Here is a 22,208-nt window from a genome sequence, read left to right on the forward strand (position 1 = left end):
GTTCAGCAGAAAACTCTAAATGTGACCTGGAGACACAGTGGCTCAGAGCATCAAAGAACAAAACAGCACTTGACTCTGGCATGCTGAGGCGTGTATCCATTCACTCATTACCTGCGGTCCTGGGCATTGCTAGGGGACTGTGCCTTCGGGGGCTCTGAGGCCCCCAGTGACAACAGAGATGGAACCCATGTTTGGAGCTGTGAAGAAAATCAGTGAACCCATGGAAGGGGGACCCTCTGGGATTTTGTGCTGATAATATCTTTGGAGGATGGTAGACCAAAGTGGGGGGTGGGCAGGGGTATAGGGAAGGGGGAGACAGGCCCGAATGCTTCTGCATGTTTTCCCACTTCAGTGGGGGCACCAGAGAATACATCCCCACAGAAAGGAAAGGGCTGATAAAAAGAAGTTCTAGGAAGTGCAGATGTCTGCTAGTGGAGCAGCTGGGCAAGTGGAGGGGGAAATTTTTGGCATCATACACCATGAACTCACCCACTCATCACTCCTTCAGCAAAGTCCACTTTGGGGACTGAACGTCCACTACATTCTAGGCCCTGTGCTCGTTCTATGGGATGTAGTGCTGAGTGAGAGAAAGTGCATGCACTCATGGAACTTCCATTTTTGCCCGGAACACAGGTAATCCAACAGGCAACCATAGCATGGCGTAGAAAGTGCTACAAGAGGGGTAGCACAGGGCCTGTGGGGCACACAGGAGGGACCCCTCGTTCACGGTGGGGGTGGGGGAAGAATCCCTGGAAGAAGTGCAAGTCCAAGCTGAGACATTACACGTGAGAAGGAGACAGCCAGAAGCAAAGCGTGGAGTGCGGAGAGGGGAGGAAAGGGAGAAGAGATGTTCTGGACAGCGGGGCTGTACAGGCGGAGGCTATGGGAAGAGAGAAGGATGGCATCTGGAGAGCCACAGCAGGGAGGAGACAGGTCAGGGGAGGCTGGGGCCTGGGGGTGACGGACCTGTTCTCATCTCCGTCCGGAATGAGCCCCGTGTCTGTGGAGCAGAACGAGAACCGAAGCATTTGCAAGGTGCTCAGGGGCCCATGTCAGTTCGGCTCGATCTCTGTCCTGCGCAAACTGGTGGAAGGTGGGGCCCTTCCGAGCCGGAACTGTGTGGCTCAGCTCAGTCACTACAGAGCGGGCAGGAGAGGCTCAGCCTGTGACCTGTGCTCGAAGACAGTAACACCAGCCCCGCTGCCCTGCCACCAACCGGGCAGCTTTGGGCAGATCACGTCAGCCCTCTAGGCTGCCAATCTCAGCATCTGCGAACGGCGGGCCACACTCGCTGAGCTCTGCCAAGGTGGCTACGTGATCTGAAGAGGTGACGCCCAAATGCGGGGCCCGGGGGGCCACTCATCCCTGAGGCTAAACTCAAGAGTATGAGTGGCAGTCCAAGGACTCAGGCTACTGACCAGCCCTCAGGAGGTCAGCGAATATTTGCGCTTCAAATATTGACTTACCCGCTGCTTGTCTGGGTCCACAAAGCGGATCCCAAAGTAGTCTTTCTCAAGAAGGTTCAGGTGGTGGCAAAGAAGGTCAAACAGGTACTGGCCCTTGGCATCTCTCTGCAAAGAAAGCAAGCTCCATGGAGAAACGACAGGGCTTCTTCAGTGTAACTTCGTTTTGATTGTCATTAAAAACCATTCAGGGGCGCCTGGCCAGCTCATTTGGTAGAGCATGAGACTCTTGACCTCAGGGTCATGTGTTCAAGCCCCACATTGGGCCTAGAGGTTACTTAAAAAAAATCGTCTAGAAGTTGGATGAGGATATGAAAAGGGCACATGTCTGTAACCGTGTCCTCCATATTGTGATGCATTAGACAGTCTCTCAAGTTCCAAGGCTTTTTGCACCTGGAAGGAGCCCAAGAATCCTTCAGTCCACAAAGATGTCAGAGAAGTCACAGGAGAGTCGGGTAAGCCCAGTTGCAATCTCAAATGCATGAAGCTTTCCTGAACTTGTGGGAGCGGGGCAATCAGCGTGGGATACACTGAGTCCAGCTGGTCCTGCCTCTGACATAGATCCTGAATCCACCTTCCTGTCTCCAACCCCATAGTCAAGCCACCACCATCTCTCAACAGCCTCTCTCCACATAGCAAACACGGTGACCACAATTTAGACATGGGACCTTTTTTTGCTGAATATGTAACACAGGCATACTAATATATTCGAACGTACAAAAGAATACACTATGAAGGGCAGGTCTCCCTTCCATCCTGGTCACCCTGTGCCTCAGTTCCCCTCCCCAGAAGCAACCCATGACCAGCTCCTTGTGTATTCTTAATGTGGGATTTTATACACGGGCAAGCCCATATACATATATAGCACTTTTTAAAATATAGTGGCAGCATATTTTATGCTGTATCCTATTTCTTGTGGTTTTTTTTTTCTCCTACCAAGGGTATCTTGCGAATCCTTCTCTGGCAGTACATATAGACATGCGTCACGGTTTTTAACTGCTGCAGACCACTGGGATGAACCCACATGTACGTACCCGAATCCGTATTCGTGGAATTCGTTTCTTATCTGCTACTACAAACAACGTGGCAGTGAGCACACAGTGATCTTTAATTAGATCACCACTCTTGCTTAACACTGTCAGCGGCTCCCCATCGCTCTCAGAATGAAACCTAAACTCTGACCATGGCCTCCAAGGCTCTAACACCCTAGCTCGTGCCTCCTGTGAACTCCTCCTGAATCATTCTCCTCGCTGCTCTCGCCACGCCTTCTCTCCCTGATGCTCCAAGGCCTTCCACCCCTGGGTCCCTGTATGCCCTCTGCCTGGACGGCCCTTCCTCCAGCTCTTTCCATGGCCACTCCTTCTCTCGAGGTCTCAGCTCAAATGTCCCCTCTGCAGAGGGGCCCCTCCCAATTATGATCTCATTTATCCTGCGTATTCCCTTCATGGGACTTACAACAATCTGTAATTGCCCTGTTGATTTGTTTACTTGTTTATTTACTGTCTGCTCCCTTGCTAGGCTGTAGTTTTCCTGAAGGCAGGAGCCCTCCCCCAGAACTCAGCACGGGGCCTGGCAGATGGCAGCTACATCCTCAACAATTATTCACTGAATAAGTGAACAACCGAATGAACAGAAGGTAGAGGGTTGGCTAAAAGTTTTCATAAATTAGGAAATTAGGCCATTTCTAAACCTTTAACTTCTCCTCCAGGGACCTGTGTTGGTATCTGGGATGCGCTGGGAGGAGAATGACTTGCGGGAAAGTGTCAGAATATCTGGAGCTCCGCAACACAGCAATCTCGAGGCCTATCCCCAGTGGTCCCTGCAGCTCCGCGGAGACTATCATCTCTGGGGGGCCTGTGTCTCATTTTGCAACCAAAATCAAGGCTGACTTATAAAATCCGAAGGATCTCACCTGTGTGAAGGCCCAAGGGCCTGGCACTGCTCCAAGAATGGGCAGACCTCTCAGACCTCCACGAAAGGTTTACACCTCACCTCTTCCCCTTCTGCCAGCTCACCCTGTACTTTCCAAGGAGAACTAGGGCAGGATATCCAATCTCTCAGCAAATATCTTAAGAAGCTTATCCTTGCAGGATTGGAAGGATGAGTGAGTAGACAGCTCAAGTAAGGAAGGCAGCGCCATTGGGCACCTCCCTTCCTCTTCTGCTGGCCCCACACTCCCTCTTAACACAATCCCAAGCAGCTGCCCCAATTCTTACACCCTTTGATCTCCCACCAGAAAGAGCTACTCTTGTTACGACTCACGCTGGGACTTCTGGGCAGTGGGTTATAAACCAGGTTTTGCGAAAGACTCCATCAACAACTGTCTTTTTGGGCAGGGACTGCTAACTCTTTCCTCACCAATACCCCAGAGTGTGGGAAGAGCTTAAACTCTTTTTTAAGGTTCTTCTGGGAGCAGAGGAAATGTTTCACTCCATCCCAAGCGGCATGTCCTGTACTATTCTCTCTCCCAGAGCAACTGGAATGGAATATTAAGAAGCAGTTGCATATTGTGAATATTTTTCTCTGAAAATTTTACTTTGCATCGAGGTGGCTACTTCATGGTGATCAGTTAGGGTGCGTTTTAATGGCTGACGTAGTTCACTTCCATCCCTACAACAACCATATCAGCAGGAGCCTGGGGTAGCCATGGGGAAAATGTGTCTCGTGTGATAGAAATCACAAGAACTTTTAATGAGAATCATGTCTGCCATAAAAATAACTCATTTGCAGGAGCGGGCAACTCGGATACATTCGTAGGGACCTTAGTTGGCGAGAACTTTATATTCAGTAGATCTAAACTCAGAGTTCTCCCACTTCACAGGAAGAAAAAACAAACATGGCTTTTTCTCTTCAGATAGTTACCAAAAAAAAAAAAAAAAAAAAAATCCCATTATACTTCCCTTATATCAATAGAACAGGATCTTTTTTCTTGCTACTTTTTAGCATCTGATGAAACTCCTGCTCCCCACCACGAAGTCATAGTTCCCTCAGGTTCCATTTGCCGGTGGTAGATGCATGGTTTTGAGCTACAAGGCTCTTATGAAGACTAATGAAGAGAAGCATCTTCCTTTACTGTTTCTCTGAGGCTGGAGGGTGGGAGGTGAGGGGAACGGGGAGAGAGGCAGGAACAGAGTCCCTCCTTATGGCAGAAGTCCATCAAGTTTATTTTTTTTTAAAGATTTTTTAAAAAATTTATTCATTTGACAGAGATACAGAGAGAGAGAGCGAGTGAGCATGAGCAGGGGGAGAGGCAGAGGGAGAAGCAGGCTCCCCACGGAGCAGGGAGCCCGATGCGGGACTCAATCCCAGGACCCCAGGATCATGACCTGAGCCGAAGGCAGACACTTAACCATCTGAGCCACCCAGGAACCCCTCCATCAAGTTTAAATTCCTGGCAGAAACACAAGGCAGCATCACTTCAGAGCACTGCTGGGGCACCTTTCACAGAGGGTTGCAACCCGCCCCTCTCTTGGAACACTCACGCCAGGGGCTGGCGAAGTGGCCTCAGGCAGCCTTGGGGCAGGGAGTCACAGTCAGCTGAACCACCATGGTGGCCTCCCTACGAGAAGCCATCGGCAGGGGTAAGTATAGGAATTTTAAACTTCCTGGCCTTGTACTTTCAGATGCCAGCCAGCTGTGTCCTAGGATCCTCTTTCTGTGGTCTCCCTGTACTACATCTGGGGCTTTCTGGAATATTCTGTGGTCTCCGAGTCTTCTCTTTTGGTGGGATGGCAAAATCCAGTGAGTATGGTCTTCTCTTCCCTTTGCATACAGTTGCTCTGACACCACAAGCTGCACCGTGTGTTGTGTGCTGAATGTTGTGCCATTGATTACGCTGGGGAAACAAGCACTTGCATTGACAGGTGATTACTGTTTATCACAAAGTCAGGGCTCCAAGCCTGAGGATGTTTATCTTCAGGACAAGTGAGCTGCAGCAGGGCACCCAAATCCAGCTAAGCCTCTGAGGTTATTCTCTTGCCAAAGATATTACTGGGTCAACATAACTTACTAATACAAATCAATTTGTATTTTGTAAACCACAATAGTACCTATTTGAAAATAGTTTACTCTCTCTGTATGGTGTGCAGAATGATGGATGAACTCCTTAGAATCACGCAACTCTCAGGTTGGGAGAATTCATACTCTTGCTCCTCCCTGGAGCTCCAGGCTCTGGTTCTCTATTCTTCAGGGAAGAGACTGAGGCAGCAAGCAGTAAGCAAGTGTGGGCGAGTGACCTAAACTTATTCAAGGTTAATTGCATTTTCTGCCTCATAATCAATAACTTTGGATAGGAGAGCAGCTTTATTCTAACCCATCGTGGGGTTAATCCCAGGGACTCTGGCATAGTGCATCCTGATCAGAGGGGCTAACATGTAGAAAGGCCCCCACTCATTAGGCCTCACCTCATTCAGTCAGCTTACCCGTGAGGTAGGCAGATTTTACGTGTAAACTACTTGAGTCTTGAAGAGGGCAAGAGCGATCACAACTTTCTCAGGCCCTGGGCTACGTGCTATTAAAGAGGAACTGGCCACGGTTTCCTGGGCCCTTAGAGAAGGCAGACGTGAGAGGGAGGGTAGTAGGCAGTGGTATCTGCAGTCCAAGAGCACAAGAGCCCAGGGGTGTCAGGAGGCCACGGCCAAGGAGGGGATGCCTAGAGGAGAGGGCAAGAGCTGAACCAGTTGTCCTTAGGCACCCAACAGGGAAGGATGCGGCTGCAGGGGTGGGACGGCATCGCAGCCTCAGTTCTAGCTCAGCTTTATATTTAAATTTCGTACAGGCCAGAGAAAGGCTGCTTTCTTTATCAGTGTCCTCTGAAGGCATGTGTGCGCCAGTGTCTGCCAGGTTCAGGAGCAGATGATGTGGAATGCTCCTGAACGTCACAGAGGGACGGCCACAGAAGCTCATCTTCTCGGGGCCATGGCATGAGTAAGCTGAGCCAGAAAGTGTGAATCAATTCCTGGGGTGCATTCCTGCCCCTGTGTTCACACGCTACACCAGCCCAGCTTTCTGAGGGGAGGGAGGACAAGGGGCCCGCAAGGGCGGGGAGGGGCAGATTTCTTAACATCAGCACCTTCCATGCTCATTTGCATTTTTCTTTGAAGGGAAGGAATCCCTGCTGAGCTCCTGGCTCAGGAGTCCGCTTTTCTTGCTTAGTCGTAAACCAACAGAATCTGTCCAGGAACTGCTGAGGCGGCAGCTAGAAGAGCCGCCAAGCTCACTCCGGGAGAAGACAGAGCAGCTCATTCCAGGGAGCAGTGCAGCCGGCCCGTTTTTGCGGCAGGTCACCCCAAATGCAGCAGACTCACAGGGGAGCCCGACCCAGCATGCTCTTGGCTCCTCACTCTCAGAGGAGACGGATGCCAGAACTCGGCGGGTAGGCCCAAGGATGGGGCCCATGCAGGCGCTAGGGATCCAGGCCAAAGTGTCAGGAGCCATGCAACCAGGGGAGCCAGAGGGCCATGGGGTCCCCGGGGAGAGGCCAGGCCCCAAGTGGAGGGAAGTCAGAGTTCAGAAGGAGAGAACAATGCTCACCCTGACTCCTACAGCCACTGGCCTCACCTAGTTCTTACTAAAGATAGCAACTTCCTGCCCCAACACCACCTCCCTCCTTTTGATGTGCAAACTGAGGGAGCCGGGGTGACTTTTATGATGCAAAGAGCTATCTGTAGGTTCAGATGCCAGGCATGGTGCCTCAGGGAGTCCTGTTGGCAGTCCTCGCTCGGGTCAGAGAACCGGCTTAGCTCAGTGCCACATGGAATGGCCTGCAGAGGATGCACACTCAGGGTGGGGAAAACACAGTCTGGAGCATGGAGGTCACTGTGTGCAAGCCAATGTCATGGGAGGGAGGACAAGTGCTCCATCAGCACAGATGGCCAAACCAGCCTCAACAAGATCAACTAAGACCCTCTGAGCAGAACCTTCAAACCTGCTGTTGTAGAGTCTGTAAGAGTGGGGCTAAGGGAAAGGCTAGACTTATTGAGATATCAGCGGTGATTTTAGAGGCAAGGCATCCTCATGCCTCTGCGGGTTCCTTGTGCCCAGTGAAGTTCCTGGGAAGGAAAACACTCCGAGCTGGGCCTGAAAAAAAAGCAAATTTGTCTATCTTTCCCACAGGGAGGCCAGTCTTACAAGTCACGTGACCCTCAGAAGCATCACTGTTTCTTGCTATCGACTAAGTTTTGGTTGTACTTTTCCAGCCAGTGCCGAATATCTCTGTGGACTAGTCATGTCACAGCTGCAAAATTACTGAAAACTCAGCAAGGCTTGTTAGAAAAAACTCAGTACTTTGTATTTTTGTACTTTGTGAATCTCATATTCTCTCTTACACACACACCCTGTGCCTCTCATAACATGTTGCTTCAGATCACTTGTAAAGAAATCCCAGCATTTTGGGGCAAACAGACCTCTCCTTGCCCCCAACCCTAAAGACAGTTTAACAACTCATTTTATTGCCTCCCCACTCCTTCTCTTTTGCAAAGGGCAAATGCCCATGTTATTTGGCAAATCTGGGAATTTCTGGGGCTATAGGGAGTGGCCTGGGTGGCCAGGGTCAGAAATATGGCAAGCTCAGCAATCTAACTGGTTCTTTTAGCCCTGTAGCTATTCTTTCAATTTCCCTCCCTCTCAGCAGAAAACTGTTTATTTGCCTGTACCAACAAACAGGACAGATTCTGAGTTGGACACAGCCCATAAAGGAAAGAGGCCAGGATTTCTGAGTCCTAGTGCAGTCTCCTTTGCAGCTGTCCTCTCGGGTCACTCATGTTCCCTAGAAGTTGAGATGGGGGCAAGGGGGACAGGGAGGGGAAGGGCTCTGGGAGGGAAGGTGGCGGAGGCCCTGGGGATGAGCACCGGGCTTGGAGTCAGGGCCCTGCTCTGCCGCATCTCAGCTTGTGACCTCAGACCTGTCCCCCAATCTCTCCGAACTTTCGTTTCTTTATCCAGAAAACAAGGTTAATACTACATCTCCCAAAGGATGATTGTGAGGTTTAAAAACAAGAGACATAATATACATAAAAACCCCGTGTATTTTTCCTACCAAATTCCTCTGCTTCCTGGGACCTGTTCTTTCCTTAGGCTGAATGGATGTGAACATGACAATGTCTTAGCAATGATCCACCGCACTCACTGAACAGAAACCAGTCCTCCCCGGAGAAGGACACTTAGGTGGGTTCTGGCTCTCCATCAGCCTGTGCAATGTACCCTGGCTGATGGGGATGGCCACTATTTTGGAAATCTGCCCCACAGGGCTCTCAAAGCGCGGATTTGTGTTTTCTCCATACCCCAACGCCATTTTCCCGAGGCTAGGCTGGAAGAAGAGTAGAAAATATCAAATATATGCCATCAACCCAAATCCTTCGGGGGCCTGACAGCTTCTACTCAGGGCCACAGAGACAAAGAGCATCTTATGACGTGCTCTGGACACGTTCCTAACACTTGGGAAGGAGGAGGTGAGTGCGGTGGGGGATGAGATACGACATTTATAGTGGGGAATAGCCACTATACCTTTTAATGCCTTGGCATCAATGAGAATAAAAAGCAAAAAGCAAAAAGCATTTGGCAAAATGTATTTCATTAAATTAACCCGGAGCCGCTCTCTCTCTCAACAAACATAACTGGTGCTCTCTGGTGTTAAAGTTAGGGGAGCTAACTGTTGTCTCAGACTCTTCCCTGGCACAATCCTCAGGTGACTGCCCAACTTGTTGACACAGAAAAAGGGAAGGATGGACAAGTAGAGCCCATAGCTCTCTGACCGGAGCCCCGAGTTCCCCGGAGCTCATTCAGCCACTCATAGCCCCTGGCATTCCCAGCTGGGAGAGACAGGGCATGCTCATTGCCTCTCTTGAGAAGGATGGACAGGGCCGCCCTTGAAAAGCCCCTCATTGGAGCAGTGAGAGCTCTGAGGTCGGGTGCCGGGGCCTGACTCTCTGTGGTCTGTGGTCCCGGGGCGGGGGGGCCCCACCTCCATGAGCATCTCCCTTCCCAGCACGAAGTGGAAACCACCTCACTGGCACCACACAACACAACTGAGAGCTGTGGGAGAGGACAGAGGCAGCTGGGGCCAGGAGCCAAACAGATGGTAGAGAGATGGTTTACCATACAAGTGCCGAGGCCTGGGAAAGCAACATGACAAACCCCAGCTCTCCCAGCAGTGGCTGTCCCTTTGGTGGAAGGGGAGGGGGGAGAGGGGCAAGCTAGGAGGCAGATGGCCAGCTCACTTAAAAGCAGAGTTTCCTTGATAAACAACAAATTCAGAACCACACCAGAGGTTCCCAAACTTCAGCCTGCATCACCTGGAGGGTCGTTAAAACAATGCGGGGCTGCTCTCCTAGGGTTGCTGGCTCAGTGGGTCTGGGGCGGGCCTGATAACGTGCATCTCTAACACGTTCCCAGGGGATGCTGCTGCTGGTCGTGGACCAGTGGACCCGATCCACCCTTCTCCGGCACCCGCTGGTCCCGAGCTGCTCTGGGAGCAAAGACGTCAGGGATAAGGGAGGAAACGCAGATATTTGAATTCTGCCACAGCCCACCTCCGGCAGCCAAGTTCTCACTTGTGTTCAGCCCTCACGGTGTCACATACCAAGAGTATCGACTTTAGAGCATTAGGCTTGCCAGGGAAGTGCTGTGGAGAACTCTGCTCCTTCCTGCCAGGTTTTCAAATTCTGCCTTTTGTGACAGTGCCGGCTGGAAAGTTCAAGTCCCCAGTTACCATTTACTTCCAATGGCTAAGGAGCTCAAAACTCACTGCTCTTTTGCCACGAACTAGATCATTGCAAAGTAAAGCCCGCAGTTACCCTCCAAACCTAATTCAGAGAACAAGCCCCTTCCCACCCCAATTCTGCTGTCATAGGCAGGGAATCTGTTTCAGAACATCTCCTCTCCCAGCCTCTAGTGTCTCTTGTCTAGGAGGTGGGTTGGGAGCTGCCCCAGACCTCTGCCTAGTGCTGTCTTCCCTCTATACCTGTGCTCTTCCGGCTTCTCAGTCAGACTTCCATCTTGGCTGCCGTGAGCTGCCTTCTGCTTCCTCTCTCTTTTCCAGGAAAGAATCCAGCTGGCCCTCTGTTGGGGGTGGGGAAATGGGTGGGTACAGAATATGTGCCCTGGAGATGCCATTCCATGCCCAGAAGTCAAGTCACCTGTGTTCAGCATAGATCAGGGAGTCAGGGGCAGGAGGGGACTGATGGGAGAAAGTAAAGGCCCGTTCTCGGGCAAGTCATTTTCCTCCATGAGCCACGGTTTCCCTGTGTGTACATGATCTCACATCTCCTATGTGCCCCAAGTCTCTGATTCTGTTATTAGTTGACTGGAGTAATCACACTCCAGGCCCATGTTCTCTTCAATGAGGATAAAAAAAAAAAAAAGTTTAACAGAAAAGGCTAACCATGCAGCTGTAGAAGGTAGAGGTCTAACACATTTATCGCTAGTTTAATTAATTTAAAAAACTCAAGGCTGTTGCTCAAAGTAAATGGAAAGAGTAACTAAACAGAATTCATTCAATTCTAGAAACCGCCTCTAGCAGGCCTGAGACAGTAAAGGCCATTGTGTGAAACTATTATCTTGCTACGAGTCTGGTCATTTTCTATTCCACTGTGAGCGATGGAAAAATCCCATTAGATCATCCATTGCACATCTCTGGCCTCACACAGTGAGGACTGTTGCAGAATCTCCTCAGGATGGATCCTGAGCCTCTACCTCCCTCTCCTCTCCAAGCTCACAGTTTCCTCGACTATAACCAGAGTGCCAGTGGGGCTCCTGAATTTCTATACACAAGGGCCTTGGGGTGACAGTCTGGCTATTTTATTTGCACAGCCCTGTATAGAAGATTAACTCTTCAACTGTCCAATAAGCAAGGGATAGGGAGTGACAGAGATGGGAAGGGGCTGACAAAGTGTCCTTTCCAACCTCATCCTGCACTGTCCTAAGTTTACTCAGAGGGAGAGCCTCTGAACCAGGGCTGAGGTAGAAGCTAAGGGTGTGGCTGTGAGGCAAATGCCTCCGGGTCCACGAACCTCAGTTTCCTGAGGCTTCTCCCAGATGTAATACTTTAGTGGCTGAACAGCAACAGGTGCCTCTTGGTCTATAAATAATTCCTGGGCTTGGAAATATATCTGCTAACATGCACTGAGGGATGACCAGATCCCCAGGGCATCAGGCAAGAACATGGTCCAGGCCTTGCGGTGTGATGGAGAAAACAGAGGAGGCAAGACTTGTGGAAGTATGTTGCTGCTCCTCTGCAGTTTTTCAGCCTGAAGAGCAGGAATGAGAGCAGGGGAGGCAGGAGCCTTGAGCCCAGCAGCACCCCCGAGGCCTCTGGCACCTCCCTGTCATCTCTGTACAGCAAGGCCACCAACACTGAAACCAAGAGTCCCCTGAGGACTGGCCGAGATGTCGCTGCTGAAAAAAATCTTGCACATCTGCTGCAAGCTGAATATCGTGTAATTTGAAGGCCAAACAGTGGATGACAAACCACTGGGACAAACACTCAGTTCAGTATGTATTTATTGAGGGCTTCCCCTGGGCCAGGCCCTGCTTGAGCATTCTCAGGGTTGCAGAGATGGGGATTTAGAGACATGAAAAAGGGACTTGGCAAAAAGTCATTTTCTCTGCTCTCATCTCATGGCACTCATCACCCTACGTACGACTGCCCTGTCCTATGCTGCCCCTCCAACCTTTACGTCCACATTCCTCCCCATTACCAGGAGAGACGGAGCATGGTAGCCAGCGTCTGCAGGCTCGGTGCACAGCTCCGTGCCTTGTACGTGACCCTCAGGAAGTATTTGAGGGTCAACCACTACATGATATGACCCGGCTGATAGGCCCTCCCTCCGGGCCAACCCCTAATACCCATTGAGATCAGGGTAGGAAGGAAGAGAGAAGCACCATGTTGGGATGAGACTGTTCCTGGAGATGGAGTCCCTGTCCAGAGCAGTCTCACCTAACCCTGGAAATTCATTGCAGGCTTGGTCTCCCAGATATTACCTTTTGTCTAGTTTTCTGCTTCTAGCTCCCAAAGGCTATACTTGAGTGGACAGGGAACTCCCAGCCTAAATGCCACTGGGCACCAGAAAGGTACCTACAGTACAGCCCAGCTCCAAAATAACTGTTTAGGCCACAGTCATTAGAAAGGAAAACATGGGGCTCCTTCCAGGAAGGTCTCTAGCTGGGTCCTTGCCATCGGAAAGGGAATTAAAAGTTCAATACTGGAAAAAGACTAATCGTTACATCTGCTTAATTAGATTGATGTGAATGTCATAGCCAAGTTCTTTTTAGGGAGTTGATGTTAGAAAACATTTACAGGCTCCTGGGCTCACATGGAATAGATTTAGGGTGTTTTTAACTTCTGGAAATTATCAAATGCCTTCCTACGGCAAATTTCACATGTCTCTCGGGATTTCTTCCTTCCCTTACAATTTTTCTGATGCTTTGCCTGTCTTTCTAAAATATTTCCTGACAGCTGGCTAAGGTGCCACAGGATCATCTTCAGGCTTCAGCTCCTTAGACCAATGGGTGATTCATAACACAAGATTGGATACCTGCCTATCCCTTGTCAGAGGTCAGGTTCCTCAGGAAGCAGAGACTCTGGAATAAGTTTTAGCATGCCCGAACATGTTTCAGAAGCGCTCTTGGGATCAATGCCCATGGAAAAGAGTGGAGGGAGGCTGGTGTAGGCAGAGGGAGAAGCTGAGCTGGGATGCGGGCTGGTATCCACCTGGCTGATCCATGGGGAGCTCTGGAGTTAGAATGGCCCTTCAGAATTGTTCCAAGTTGAGCCAAAATAACCAGGCCTTTTATACCCCTGCCTCGAGCAGTCACTGGATGTGGACCACTGCCAACAGTACTCCCAGGGAGACTGATAGGATGTCAGAGTTCATCACATCATTCTCAACACAAAGCCAAAATCGTAACTGCCATTTCCTAAGAGCCTATCATGTGCAAAGCATTCCACCAGCAGTATCTCTAATGCTCACAACAATTCCACAAGGAATGTTTCTATTAACCCCATCTTACAAAAGAGGAAACTAGGTCTTAGTGGAGTTACATGACGTGTCTAAGACCACATGACTAGTTTGTGGGACTCAGACCTAGGCCTGCCTTGCCCCAGAGTTCACACTCTTCGATTTTCTCATATGGTCCCTGTGGAAGCAACCTACAATTCTATCCTTCTCTGCAGGTTTGGGTTGGCTTTATAATCCGCTGGCTATATATCTAAATATGTAGTTAAGCCCATTGGTTGAATTCTTTTCTGAATTCTTTGAATCTCTTAGAACCGGGTACTACTGGCCCACTTCAATCAGAAAACCACTCCTGTTGGAAACAGTACAGATGCCAGCCTTCTCCATGAGGGCACACAAAGGGAGAAATCCCCCAAATCAACAGGAAACCAGTAACATAGTCACCAATATTTGAAGACGATGAAGAAGAAATAAGGTGTATTTAAGGCCAGATTTTTTTTTCTTTTAGAATTTTTTTGGGATTAGAATATTTCCAAATTTCTACATCCTAGAGATTAGGGATCAGCTGGTAACCAATCCCAAATCCCACAGACTGGGGAGCTGAGGCTGGAGTTGGTTGTAACATGAGAGATCATATGCACTCTTTCTCCACCCCCAAAGGCTAGTATCAATCTTGTTCTCCCTTTGTACATTCCAGATGTCCTTAAGCTTCAACATGACATGCAGAGGCCAGAGAAAATCATCAGCTCCTGAAGAGAAAAGCTGCTTCAGCAAAACAATGCATCCCTGGCAAGTTTATTCGGCCTTGTGGGTCTTTCTCTTCAGGTAGAATGCCTTCTATATTTTCTCTGGGGTGTTGTTTTCAATCAGTCAAAGATGCTTCCTCAGAAAAGTTGTGACATCAGACTGTGTAAGTGGCAGTCAATGGAATGGGCCCCAGAGCAGCCACCTCAGTGTATTCAAGTTCTCTCTGCACTCCAAGTAAGAATTCTTTTGAGGCCAGGTTACTTATACCTATTCTCCCTGACCAGGGGGACTCTAGGGACAAAGAGTGATGGGATGATTCCCTCAGTTTTCCCTTAACTGAAGGTGAACCTTATTTTTGGGTAGGGGAGAATCTCTCACAAGTCCAGTGGGATGGTATGTGCCATCACAGAAGTATGTACAAGGCACAGGGATGATCTGGTGGAATGAGACTACCAGAAAGGAAGTGATTTACAAATTGAGTTTTGAAGGGTGCATAGAAGTTGCCAGCCTAGGAGTGGTATGTTGCAGAGGGAAGAGCATGTGCAGAGCAGGCAGGGCGTGTTCCAGGAATTTCAACTAACTGCACTGGTACAAGGAGGTCTATTGCAGGAGATCAATATGGGGAGGCAGACAAGGGCCAGATGGTCAATGGCCCTAAATGCCATGCTAAGGACTTGATTCCATAGGTGATGGCAAGGGGTGGAAAGATTCTCAGTGGGAATAAGACTTGAGTAGATTTCATGTTGGTGGAGGAGGACTGGAAGACAGTAAGACCAGAAGCAGGGAGACTAGTTGGAAAATCTCTGTAGCACTCCAAATGAGCTCTGTGGACACCCAAACTAAGTTAATGGCAAGGAGGAAAACTGTGATGGGTTAAATACATTTTTAGGTGGCAGAATAAAGGGTGATCAAGTGACCAATTTGAAGAAGTGTGTGAATGAGGAAATGGAGGATAATTTCCACAATTTCAGTTCAGCAAGGAGGCTGGGGAACAGGCTGAAAGCCTATCTTTATTTTCTTTTTAAAGATTTTATTTATTTGACAGAGAAAGAGAGAGCGCACATGCACAAACAGGGGGAGCAGGAGAGAGAGAAGCAGGCTCCCTACTGAGCAGAGAGCCCTATGCGGGACTCGATCCCAGAACCCCGGGATCATGACCTGAGCCAAAGGCAGACATTTAACTGACTAAGCCATCCAGGCGTCCCAAGGCTATCATTAAATTAAGCATCATTATGATGACTTTGATGAATGGGTCATTAATTCTTTTAAGGCTCTGACTACTGAATTAATTAAGAATATAATTAAGATTTCTTAGATCAGTCATTACATTGGTTTATTTTTAGAGCACACTGTTTTGGCAAATCTTGTCTTTTAAAAAAATATTGTCAGAATACATTTCTTTCTTGTAGGACCACAGTTGAATTCAATTAGCAAAGCATAGAAACCATGTGTGTATCAAGATTCGAGGCTTTTTAAAAAAAATTTTTTTTCAGAGAGTGAGAGAGAGAGTGTGCCTGAGTGCACAGGGGAAGGGACAGAGGGAGAGGGAGAGACAGAATCTTAAGCATGCTCCACACCCCACGCAGAGCCTGATGTGGGGCTTGATCTCACAACCCTGAGATCATGACCTGAGTCAAAATCAAGAGTTGTACACTTAACCAACTGAGCCACCCAGGCTCCCCTCAACTGTAAGATTCTTATTGAAGAAATATATTAAGACAATTACTAGCACTCATATTTATCATCAAATTAAACATGACAGCTGCAAAGTGTTTTCACTTTAAGTTGAATCTCAAATGCTTCATTTGCATTTTCTCTAAGTCAGGAATATTGTTAGGAAAAGCCATGACTGCTGGTATAAGGGCGGGGGTGGGGGAGGAATGTTTCATCTTCAGTTCTACTGAGTTGAATGAAATATTTTAAGTTAATTATCTCTGATCTGTCATTAGGGGATTTGTCCATATGTGTTTTACAAATTACAGCTGCTGCTAGGAATTTACAATTTAAGAATTTATGAGGGTCAAGAATATGGAATTCCAACTAATATCTGAAATGAGAGCCTCAAAGACAAGAGTCCTCACATCTACTGCCTCCATATTCTAGAGCAATTTAGTACAAGGGCTACTGCTGAGATGTAGACATTTCCAAATACAGTAACACTAAAACTCATTATGGGTTTTAACAACTTGCTTTTCAGAGTCTATGGGGCTTTGACAATCTAAATTTAGGTCTGCTTAATGGAATGGCTTTGCTTTAGAAAACAGATTTTTTTCCAAGGGCTTTATAACCCTATTCTCCCAAAATTCATTTAACCTTACTCATTTGGAAGAGGGGGAAGGGATAGGAGAGGGCCAGGATTACTTCGTGGTGTCTTAATTTTACATGTTTACAATGAAATGAAATTTTTATTACTTTCAATGAAAACATATATAAAAGTTAAAATATAAATGAGTCATGAGTAATTAGGTATTCATTATCATAACACAAAGTTCACTTTCATGAATAAGTGTTCCATAAGATAAAAAGTACTTTAATATTAAGGATTAATAGGACCCAGAACTTTGTAGTTCTGGACATTTCTCAGTACTTTTTATTCACCTATTTCCTTGGTAGAATAGTATCTCCCCCAAATTCATGTCTGCCCGGAACACCACAATGTGATCTTACTTGGAAATAAGGTTTTAGCAAATGTAACTGGTTAAGATGAGGTCATCCTGGAAAAATGTCTGTTCATGTCTTCTGCCCATTTCTTGATTGGATTATTTGTTCTTTGGGTGTTGAGTTTGATGAATCCTTTATAGATTTTGGATACTAGCCCTTAATCTGATATGTCATTTGCAAATATCTTCTCCCATTCTGTTGGTTGTCTTTTGGTTTTGTTGACTGTTTCCTTTGCTTTGCAAAAGCTTTTTATCTTGATGAAGTCCCAATAGTGCATTTTTGCCCTTGCCTCCCTTGCCTTTGGTGAGGTTTCTAGGAAGAAGTTGCTTCGGCTGAGGTCGAAAGGTTGTTGCCTGTGTTCTCCTCTAGGATTTTGATGGACGCCTGTCTCACATTGAGGTCTTTCAACCATTTGGAGTCTATTTTTGTGTGTGGTGTAAGGAAATGGTCCAGTTTCATTCTTCTGCATGTGGCTATCCAATTTTCCCAACACCATTTGTTGAAGAGACTGTCTTTTTTCCATTGGACATTCTTTCCTGCTTTGTCAAAGATTAGTTGACCATAGAGTTGAGGGTCCATTTCTGGGATCTCTATTCTGTTCCGTTGATCTATGTGCCTGTTTTTGTGCCAGTACCATACTGTCTTGATGATGACAGCTTTGTAATAGGGCTGGAAGTCCGGAATTGTGATGCCGCCAGCTTTGCTTTTCTTTTTCAACATTCCTCTGGCTATGCGGGGTCTTTTCTGGTTCCATACAAATTTTAGGATTATTTGTTCCATTTCTTTGAAGAAAGTGGATGGTATTTTGATGGGGATTGCATTGAATGTGTAGATTGCTCTAGGTAGCATTGACATCTTCACAATATTTGTTCTTCCAATCCATGAGCATGGAATGTTTTTCCATTTTTTGTGTCTTCCTCAATTTCTTTTAAGATTTTATTTATTTATTTGAGAGAGAGAGACTGAGAGAGAGAGCACATGAGAGGGGGGAGGGTTGGGAGGGTCAGAGGGAGAAGCAGACTCCCTGCCAAGCAGGGAGCCCGATGCGGGACTCGATCCAGGGACTCCAGGATCATGACCTGAGCCGAAGGCAGTCGCTTAACCAACTGAGCCACCCAGGCGCCCTGTCTTCCTCAATTTCTTTCATGAGTATTTTATAGTTTTCTGAGTACAGATCCTTTACCTCTTTGGTTAGATTTATTCCTAGGTATCTTATGGTTTTGGGTGCAATTGTAAATGGGATTGACTCCTTAATTTCTCTTTCTTCTGTCTTGTTGTTGGTGTATAGGAATGCCACTGACTTCTGTGCATTGATTTTATATCCTGCCACTTTACTGAATTCCTGTATGAGTTCTAGCAGTTTTGGGGTGGAGTCTTTTGGGTTTTCCACATAAAGTATCATATCATCTGCAAAGAGTGAGAGTTTGACTTCTTCTTTGCCGATTTGGATGCCTTTTATTTCTTTTTGTTGTCTGATTGCTGTGGCTAGGACTTCCAATACTATGTTGACTAGCAGTGGTGATAGTGGACATCCCTGCCACGTTCCTGACCTTAGGGGGAAAGCTCTCAGTTTCTCCCCATTGAGAATGATATTTGCTGTAGGTTTTTCATAGATGGCTTTTATGATATTGAGGTATGTACCCTCTATGCCTATACTCTGAAGAGTTTTGATCAAGAAAGGATGCTGTACTTTGTCAAATGCTTTTTCTGCATCTATTGAGAGGATCATATGATTCTTGTTCTTTCTTTTGTTAATGTATTGTATCACGTTGATTGATTAGCGGATGTTGAACCAACCTTGCAGCCCAGGGATAAATCCCACTTGGTCGTGGTGAATAATCCTTTTAATGTACTGTTGGATCCTATTGGCTAGTATTTTGGTGAGAAGTTTTGCATCCATGTTCATCAGGGATATTGGTCTGTAATTCTCCTTTTTGATGGGGTCTTTGTCTGGTTTTGGGATCAAGGTCTACATCCAAATGGCCAACAGACACATGAAAAAGTGCTCAACATCGCTCAGCATCAGGGAAATCCAAATCAAAAGCTCAATGAGATACCACCTCACACCAGTCAGAATGGCTAAAATTAACAAGTCAGGAAATGACAGATGTTGGTGGGGATGCGGAGAAAGGGGAACCCTCCTACACTGTTGGTGGGAATGCAAGCTGATACAGCCACTCTGGAAAACAGTATGGAGGTTCCTCAAAAAGTTGAAAATAGAGCTACTATATGATCCAGCAATTGCACTACTGGGTATTTATTTATTTATTTATTTATTTATTTAAAGATTTTATTTATTTATTTGAGAGAGAGAATGAGAGAGAGAGAGCATGAGAGGGGGGAGGGTCAGAGGGAGAAGCAGACTCCCTGCCAAGCAGGGAGCCCGATGCGGGACTCGATCCAGGGACTCCAGGATCATGACCTGAGCCGAAGGCAGTCGCTTAACCAACTGAGCCACCCAGGCGCCCGCACTACTGGGTATTTACCCCAAAGATACAAAAGTAGGGATCCGAAAGGGTATGTGCACCCCGATGTTTATAGCAGCAATGTCCACAATAGCCAAACTGTGGAAAGAGCCAAGATGTCCATCGACAGATGAATGGTTAAAGAAGATGTGGTATATATATACAATGCAATATTATGCAGCCATCAAAAGGAATGAGATCTTGCCATTTGCAATGACGTGGATGGAACTGGAGGGTATTATGTTGAGCGAAATAAGTCAAACAGAGAAAGACATGTATCATATGACCTCACTGATATGAGGAATTCTTAATCTCAGGAAACAAACTGAGGATTGCTGGCGTGGGGGGTGGGGTGGGAGGGATGGGGTGACTGGGTGATGGACACTGGGGAGGGTATGTGCTCTGGTAAGTGCTGTAAATTGTGCAAGACTGTTGAATCTCAGATCTGTACCTCTGAAGCAAATAATGCAATATATGTTAAGAAAAAAAAAAAGAAGAAGAAGAAGGTAGCAGGAGGGGAAGAATGAAGCGGGGGAAATCGGAGGGGTAGACGAACCGTAACAGACGATGGACTCTGAAAAACAAACTGAGGGTTCTAGAGGGGCGGGGGGTGGGAGGATGGGTTAGCCTGGTGGTGGGTATTGAGGAGGGCACATTCTGCATGGAGCACTGGGTGTTATGCACAAACAATGAATCATGGAACACTTCATCTAGAACTAATGATGTAATGTATGGGGATTAACATAAGAATAAAAAAATTTAAAAAAAAAAAAACAGAGGAAAAAAGAGAGAGGCAAACCAAGAAAAAAACCTCTTAACTATAGAGAACAAACTGATGGTTACCAGAAGGGAGGTGGGGTGGGGATGGGTGAAATAGGTGATGAGGATTAAGGAGTACACTTTTGTGATGAGGACTGGGTGTTGCATATAAGTTTTGAATCACTGTACTATACATCTGAAACTAATATTACACTGTATGTTAACTACCTGGAATTTAAATAAAAACTTAAAAAAAGAAGCTGAAGTACTAAAATAATTATTAAAAAATAAAAAAGATGAGGTCATCCTGGATTTGGGTGGCCCCTGAATCAAATGGGTGGTGTCCTTATGAGCAGGCCTCTTGGACACAGACACATAGAGATGGAAGATGGACGCAGAGGCTGGAGGGATGCAGGCACAGGTCGAGGGATGCCAAGGGTCGCCAGCGACCACTAGAAGCTAGGATGAGGCAGGAAGCATTCTTCCCTAGAGCTCTCAGCGGGAGCATGGCCTTGTCAATGCCATGATTTCAAACTTCTAGTCTCCAGAACTGTGAGAAAGTAATTTCCCGTTGTTTCAGAGCCATGCAGTTGGTGATTATTTGTCATAAATAATCGGCCGTAGGAAACTAGTATTGCTCTCTTGGGCGAAAGTCCCACTTTGTGGATGGCGGTCCCTTTGGCACTGAATGTGGCCTTGCGTTATTTAAATGTTTTCATATATACACGTATGTTATGGTTTCATATGTGTGTGAGATTTCAATATCTAAAATGACAGTCTCATAGTCAAAGTTCAATGATATTTACATCCCTCCAGCACACAGCCATGCACCAAAAAGGCATTCAACAAACTAGTTCTGAAATGATACCCTCAAAACCTTGCACTCTTGAGGACTCTTGGTTGACAAATCCTAAAGTCACAGGTACTTAGGAGAAAAGTATTTTCCCACACTAAATGTTCAATTAACCAACCAAGAATTAATTTTCATCACTTTAAAAAGGAAATGCTACATGAAAGAGACTACTCAGAGGTCTTCTTGTAGGCTTAGCTGGGCTTCTTGGAGTCCATCCCACGCATACATAGTTAAGTGTCAGCCGGAGATCGGGGCAGAATTTATGCGCAGAATTTGGGGCTCCCCCTGTCTGTCTCTCTCCTTTTGGGGATTTTCCTCTTCATTTTTCCAGCTGCTGTGGTTGTCCCAAACTCTGACCTCTGTGGGTTTGATAAACACTGTGGGTTTCTTTGCATTTTAAACGGCCTTACAAGATACTAGATGCGACAGGCCCTCAAGCTAAAAGCCATAAAAGAATGGGAACACACCCACTGCTATTTCTTTCCCCCAAGAGTCGACCCTCCTGTTTCTGCCTGCTTTTGAATCATGCTCCAGTGGCAGGAGGTGGTTTGTAAAATTTTGTCCAGCATTTACAGATGTCTGTGGAGAGCAGGTTCAATAGAAATTACTCGGCTATTACAGGCAGCAGAAAGTTCCTTCACTAAAAATTCTGAACCCATTTTTTAAAAATAAATTTTTTCTCCTGAACCCAAAGAACTAGAAAGAGTACTAAACAAAAACCAAAATCACAGTCAGTTATAAGTGGTGGGGGGGGGGGGGGGCGGCGACAACACTGATTTAAATTACCACTCAGGAAATCGCAATTTAATTAAATATGAACGGATGTTTACCTGTTACATTAGAATGTCAGTCTGAATGAAGAGCGTTCTGGAACCTGAGCCCTTTTATGCCTGCCACACCCCCATTTTGGGCCCACCATGAAGTCGCCGATACAAGAAAACACACCCGGGGCGCCTGGGTGGCTCAGTGGGTTAAGCGACTGCCTTCGGCTCAGGTCATGATCCTGGAGTCCCGGGATCGAGTCCTGCATCAGGCTCCCTGCTCGGCGGGGAGTCTGCTTCTCCCTCTGACCCTCCCCCCTCTCATGTGCACTCTCTCATTCTGTCTCTCTCAAATAAATAAAATCTTAAAAAAAAAAAAAAAGAAAACACACCCAACTTCATGTACACACAACCATATGCCTCCAACTCCAAACATACTGGAGTGCGACACAACCTTTGTGAAAATTCCTTAGGGATATGGAGGAGGGGGATACACAGCATGGCAGAGAGCAAAACAACCCCCCGAAATTGCCGTGTAAACTCCGATG

The 22,208-nt window shown here is 47.0% G+C and overlaps 1 protein-coding gene and 2 long non-coding RNA genes across 10 annotated transcripts in view; 2 read left to right on the forward strand and 1 right to left on the reverse strand.

Annotated features, from left to right (window-relative positions):
• Positions 1–5,240, forward strand: part of LOC118003310 — a 30,081-nt gene extending 24,841 nt beyond the window's left edge. Inside the window, exon 3 of the long non-coding RNA XR_004677306.1 lies at positions 5,087–5,240. This is a non-coding gene — a long non-coding RNA (uncharacterized LOC118003310). The remainder of the gene's footprint in view (positions 1–5,086) is intronic.
• Positions 1–22,208, reverse strand: part of FRMD5 (FERM domain containing 5) — a 315,205-nt gene that overhangs the window by 43,122 nt on the left and 249,875 nt on the right. For 7 of the 8 annotated variants that reach the window (XM_034994201.1, XM_034994202.1, XM_034994199.1 and 4 more), the window contains exon 2: positions 1,467–1,571. In XM_034994201.1, the coding sequence (XP_034850092.1) occupies positions 1,467–1,571 (105 nt within the window). Of the gene's footprint in view, positions 1–966; positions 1,000–1,466; positions 1,572–22,208 lie in introns of those variants that run through there. The other variant, XM_034994203.1, reaches the window with a different exon arrangement.
• LOC118003311 lies at positions 6,772–14,198 on the forward strand. The gene is made up of 3 exons (XR_004677307.1): positions 6,772–6,837; positions 7,578–7,639; positions 14,112–14,198. It is a non-coding gene; the product is annotated as an uncharacterized LOC118003311 (long non-coding RNA).

Source organism: Mirounga leonina, unplaced genomic scaffold (genome assembly GCF_011800145.1).
Source record: "Mirounga leonina isolate KUSES-001 unplaced genomic scaffold, KU_Mleo_1.0 Mir_91, whole genome shotgun sequence".
Lineage (NCBI taxonomy): Eukaryota > Metazoa > Chordata > Mammalia > Carnivora > Phocidae > Mirounga > Mirounga leonina.